This window comes from Chrysochloris asiatica, unplaced genomic scaffold, assembly GCF_000296735.1.
Source record: "Chrysochloris asiatica unplaced genomic scaffold, ChrAsi1.0 scaffold00184, whole genome shotgun sequence".
Taxonomy (NCBI): Eukaryota; Metazoa; Chordata; class Mammalia; order Afrosoricida; family Chrysochloridae; genus Chrysochloris; species Chrysochloris asiatica.
The window spans coordinates 3,003,902-3,009,811 of NW_006408702.1; the positions used below are offsets into that span (position 1 = coordinate 3,003,902).

Consider the following 5,910-nt stretch of genomic DNA (forward strand, 5'->3'; position numbering starts at 1 on the left):
AGTGCTTATCCTACAGTGCTACACCATGCCTGTTAGTGTCAGTTAGCAGTCCAGTGCTTATCCTACAGTGCTACACCATGCCTCTGTTAGGTGTCTTCGAGTTAATTCCAACTGATTTTTTACAAGATTTCCAAGGAGCGACTGCTGGGTTTGAACCACCAACCTTGCAGTTAGCAGTCCAATGCCTATTCTACAGCGCCACACGAGGACTCCAGGTACATAGACATGTGCCTGGGGGCGGGGAGGGGGCAGTGATTCTGGGGCTCCTTTCTATTGATCCCCAAAGCTCTAATTTACTTGGCTTCATTTAAAAAAGAAGAAGTTGCCATTGAGTCATTTCTGACTCGGGTGACCCCAAGTGTACAAAGTAGAACTGTCCTCCCTAGGGTCTTCAAGGCTCTGATCTTTCAGAAACTTACCAACAGGCCTTTCTTCAGAAGGCTTGTGGGTGGAGTCCAACCTCCCACCTTTCATTTAACGGTTGTGACCTTACTTGCTAATGCCACCCAGGGACACCATTGACTTCATAACCTGTAACAATTTCTTCCAGACCCCTTATCTTTAAGGTTGTTGTCTGCCCCTTTGGGATTAGGTTCTCACCTCTGGGTGTCTGGAAATACCAGCTACGGGCAAAGGGAAAGCCTTGTATTGTGACCAATTGTAAATGTGTGTGCCTCGCCCCAACTGGGGTCTGAGCCCCTTGAAGACAGGATCTCACTGAGTTGTCTGGAAATCACAGTGCCGAATCCAGGCACAATTGATATTTGTTGACTGATTGAACTCGTAGGTGTTTCAACAATTGTTTGAGATTTCCTCCTGACTCTTGTTGGGCAGTGAGTATTGCAAAGGAGAGGGAGAATGTCAATGAGGAAATATGAATTGTGAATATTTGCAAGGGTTCACGAAGAGACAACTCATTTCTATTTTTATGAATTCTTTTCTTTTTTTTTTTTTTTTGCCACCGCCAGGACAAGAAAGCTTTCTGCTCGTCCATGAGTCTGTGCATCCACGCCTCAACCCAACCTACAGGTGGTGGTGGTAGTGACGTCAGTGAGTGATTTTGGAGACCAGTCACTTGGAGCTTGATGGCCGGCATGTCTCAGCCGCCGCCCAGCATGTACTGGTGTGTGGGACCGGAGGGGTCAGCCGTGTGTCCCGAGAGTACCATGGAGACCCAAAACGGTAAGGGCAGGGCTGGCCATGCCTGCCTGGACACAGTCCTGCTTGTCCTTTGTAGAAACAAGGGATTTCCAACCAAGGCTTTTTATCAGAAAACATAATTCAGTGTTCTTACTGAAGTTCTCAAAATTGAGGGGCCATACTATAAAGTTTATTGAGGACTTAAAGATCTTAAGAATCAGGGTATCACTGGTTAAAAGGTGTTTTTTTGTTTTGTTTTCATGTGGATTTCGTTTTGGTTTCTTGCTATAGGAACAACACGTTTATTAAACAAAATTAGAAAAAAAAAGGAAGTAGGAAAGAAATCATCCAGACGCAAGCACAGTTAGCATTTGGTTCTTTCTGAATGTGCTTTTCTGAGTTTCAGGGGTTTTGTTTTGGCTTTATTGTATTTACACAGTGTGTTCGGTTGCATAGTTCTCTTTTTCCTCTTAACTTTTTATCAGCAGCATTTGCCCAGGGCACCACCTTGCTCAGGGGTACGGTGGAACACCGTTTTATAGGGGCCACTATGTAAAATTTCTGATCGAATCCTCACTTCCTATAGGTGTTACTTGTTTGTCTTCATTGTGGCTGAAAGCATTTCGTTCCCATCTTCTTGCACATACTGTTGGTTTTTTCCAGAAGGTGGCTATACAGAAGTGGAATTGTTGGGTCTGAACATTTTTAAACCTTGACATATGTTGCCAGATTTTCCGCTAGAGTTGCGTCACTTTTAAAAAATTGTGGTGAAAATGCATACCAAAACATAAGCCGTCTCAACGGTCTCTGTCTGTACAATTCAGTGGTATTTTTACATTACTCAGGAGTTCTGGCGTGGTGTTGTAGGATAAGCACTGGACTGGTAACTGCAGGTTGGCGGTTCAAGCCCACCAGCTGCTCCTCGGAAACCCCATACAGGGGAACTGACTCGCTGACTTTTACCACCACCACCACCACCATCACGTCTTAATGGTCCATTTGGGGCTTGCTGGCTGGGACTGTGTTGTCTAGAAATGGTCCACAGGTGCTGCCCCCCCCTTCCTGTTCTGGGTGGTGGAGGCGTGGACTTGTTGTAAAGCTCCACCCAACATTCTGATGTGCTGCTGGAGTGGAAAATCAACTGAGCTCAAGGGTTTGGCCGCTCCCAAAGTAGCATTTACCAAACTAAGTCAGGCACAGGAATCCTGGGATGATTTGGAAATACAGAGTCTCACTCAGCAGGTCTGGGGGGCCACAGAGAGGCTCTGCCAGCCACACTGAATATCAAGGCTAAGTGATGGCTTTGCTGGGGTCCTTGGCTGATTTCTTTAGGGCACAGCCAGAGTCAGCCTCACTTCCCTACTGCCAGCAGGACAGATCACCAGAAACTGTTAATGTGTGACATTAATGTGCGACCCCTTAAGGTCTGTCTGTTGGCTGCTGTTGGCAATTCCTTCTCTTCTAATGGTGATAGAGCCAGACCCAGAAGGCTCTCAGGTCATTCCACCATCCCTGTCTAAGTCACCCAGAATGCTCAGAAGCGAAGGTTATTATGCCCATCCCCCTGCTCTGGTGTAGGGCGGTGGTTTGTGAGGACAGGGGAGGCATGGCCTGTGAGCCCCTGACCACAAGAGACCAAACACAAGCCACGGAGTGGGAGAAAATGAGAGGCAATGTTCTCATAAGAAACCCTGTGGAGAAGGTACTGATTTCACTGATGCTGTGAGAGTTTTAAAATTACGCAGGTGGTAGGAACTGAGGAGCTGGGCCTGGGGGGCTGGCCGTGGGACCTCCTGATTGAACCAGGTGCTCCTGGGGTGGCCAGGTGCTGGCCCCTTTAGGCTGCTTACAGCCACTCTTACCCCCCTGGCAGGGCAGTACAGGCAGGGCCGAGGAGGACCACTCCCACTTGCCTGTGGCTCCCCCCCACCCCTAGGCCCTGGGAACGCACACTCCATTGCACTCAGCTCACTGAAGGAGCTCCTTAAGTGAATGTCCAGCAGAGTGGTGAACACTTCAGGCTACTGCCTTGTTTCAAACCAAACCCCATGACTAGTGTATGGCCATGTTCCCTGTCAGAGGATGGAGGGGAATGGGGAGAAGCTTCTGGTGCTCGTATACTGTAGTGGGGACTCAAAAACCTGTCTCCAAGGTTACTCAGACATGCATTCAGTTCTTAGTGCTGGGTGACCTCCCCGAGCTCTAATTCAGACAAACACAAAATTTCCATGAACTACGCCAATCAATGGCATGCTGCCGTGTGCAGATCTAACCCATGTGACTCCTATCCTTCTAGGACAAACAGGCGAGCTCCCTGGGTGGGGCAGAGGCACTAGTGGGAACATTGGAAACTTGTGATGCCTCTTAAGGCTCAGGTTCAGAATGTTGCCTCTGCCAGGTTGCCACTGGTCAAAGCGATCACATGGCCAAACCAAAGTCAAGGGATTACTCCCTCCACAGGGGTGCCAACTTCTGGACTGTGACTAGGGGTGGGGACAGTTGTGGAATTGGTGTTGGTCATGCAACCTACAATGCAATGTGATGGTAGTTTCAATCCTTTCCAAAAACTGATCTTGTTGATCTATGTAGTGTATTAGATTCATTTGTTTGTGTATATAAACAACCAGCAAAACCCTTTTCTAACATCAAACCTTGCCTGGAACCCCAATCTATGTAACAGATAGCATTGAAGTGGCTTTTATGGGGATGTTGTTGTTGGTGGTGGTGGTGGTGGTTGTTATGTGACATGGAGTTGGTACCGACTCATAGCGACCCTGTACAGGATTTCCGAGGCTGCAAATCTTTACGGGAGCAGAAAGCCTCATCTTTCTCCTGCGGAACACCTGGTAGTTTCGAACTGCTGACCTTGTGGTTCTCAGCCCAATTCGTAACCACTATGCTACCAGAGCTCCTTGTTGTTGCTGGTAGATACTGTTAAGTCTGTTCTCACTCATAACGACTCTATGAACAACAGAAGGAAATGCTGCCCCATCCTGTGCCACAATTGTGGTGTTTGAGCTCATTGTTGGTGCACTGTGTCGATCCATCTTGTTGGGGGTCTTCCTCTTTTTCACTGACCCTCTACTTTACCAAGCGTCATGTCCTTCTTCAGGGACTGGTGCCTCTTGATAATGTGTCCCAAGTATGAGAAATGAAGTCTCAAAATTCTTACTTCTAAGGAACATTCGGACTGTACTTCTTTGAAGACGGATTTGTTTGTCCTTCTGGTAGTCCATGGTACTTTGAATTTTCATCACCATAACCATTCTTCTCCAGTCTTCCTTATTTATTGTCCATCTTTCACATGTGTATGTTGTTGTTGTTGTTATGTGTCATCGAGTCGGTTCCGACCCATAGCCACCCTGTATAGGGTTTCCGAGGGTGTAAATCTTTACGGGAGTAGAAAGCCTCATCTTTCTCCCATGGAGCAGCTGGTAGTTTCGAACCGCTGACCTTAAGGTTCACAGCCTGATTCGTAACCACTACGCTACCAGAGCTGCCTATGAGGTGATTGAAAATACCATGAGCTATATCAGGCACTCCTTAATGCTCAAACTGACATCTTTGCTCTTGAACACTTTTAAAAAAGTCTTGTGCGGCAGATTTGCCTAATGCAATGTATCATATGATTTAAAGCAACAACTTTTTATTATGAATTGAGTGACGGTTTACAAAGCAGATGATCAATTTTACATTAATCAAATCATATTCTTTGCTTCATTACAATGATTTTAATCCCCTCCATGTACCAAGAGTTAACAGTATTTACTTCTAATCACTTTAACCATTGCATTCCTCCCTCTCTCTCCAGCCACCTTCATCTTTCCTCTGCTGTACTCCCTCTTGTTTCATATTGCATGCCCTGTCACCCATGTGTCTATCCTCTAGCCCGTGAATAACTTTTCCTCGCACCTCCCTTCAGTAACTATCATAGATTGCTTCTGTTATTAAGAAAACCATTTCTTAAATTTTTACGTCATTGGTCTCATACAATATTTGTCCTTTTGTAATTGACCAAATTCACTCAGCAGAATGTCCTCCAGGTTCATCCATGTTGTGAGGTGTTTGGCAAATTCATTGTTAATCTTCAGTGTTGCATAGTATTCCGGTGTGGGTACATAACAAAGTTTGTTTACCCGTTCTTTTGGTGATGTGCATTTAGGCTGTATCTATCTTTTTGATGTGTCTCTTATAGACAGCATATTGAAGGGGCTTGTTTTATTCTACCCTCTCTGTCATTCAGCTGGGGTATATAATCCATTTACATTTAGTATAACTATCCATATGTATGAATTGATGGATGTCATTTTGCTGGGTGTTTTTCTTTTGTTTTGCTTGTGGTACTGTTGGTTTCTTTGTTCCACAGAATTTTCTATGCTGAGTTCATATTGTTTGTGGGTTTTCTTTCATTTTCATTTCTGTGTGTTAATGTCTACCAAATCTTTTGGATTTTCCTCTTTTTTAGTTTTGATGTATAGGCATGTTAATTTTCTTTGAAGTTACCCTATAATTTATTATTTTTCCCCAAATTAAAGCATCTGTTTTATCATGATATCTAGTTCACTTCCTCACCATTTGGAAGGTCTATATCGACACTATTTCCTCTTTTTACTTTGTAGGTGATTTCATTACACATTGATATTTCTGGTTCCCTATTTTCAGTCTTGTAGATTTGTTTTTCTTTAAATACTTCTCTATCTGGAGACTGATTGGAAGAGATCCGTATTTGTGCCCATTCCAAAGAGAGGTGACCCAACGGAATGCAGAAAT

The 5,910-nt window shown here is 44.9% G+C and overlaps 1 protein-coding gene across 1 annotated transcript in view; it reads left to right on the forward strand.

Moving 5' to 3' along the window:
- Positions 1 to 1,085: 1,085 nt before the first annotated feature.
- LRRK1 (leucine-rich repeat kinase 1) overlaps positions 1,086 to 5,910 on the forward strand; it is a 216,881-nt gene continuing 212,056 nt past the window's right edge. Inside the window, exon 1 of the mRNA XM_006872156.1 lies at positions 1,086 to 1,182. Within this exon, the coding sequence (XP_006872218.1) occupies positions 1,086 to 1,182 (97 nt within the window). The remainder of the gene's footprint in view (positions 1,183 to 5,910) is intronic.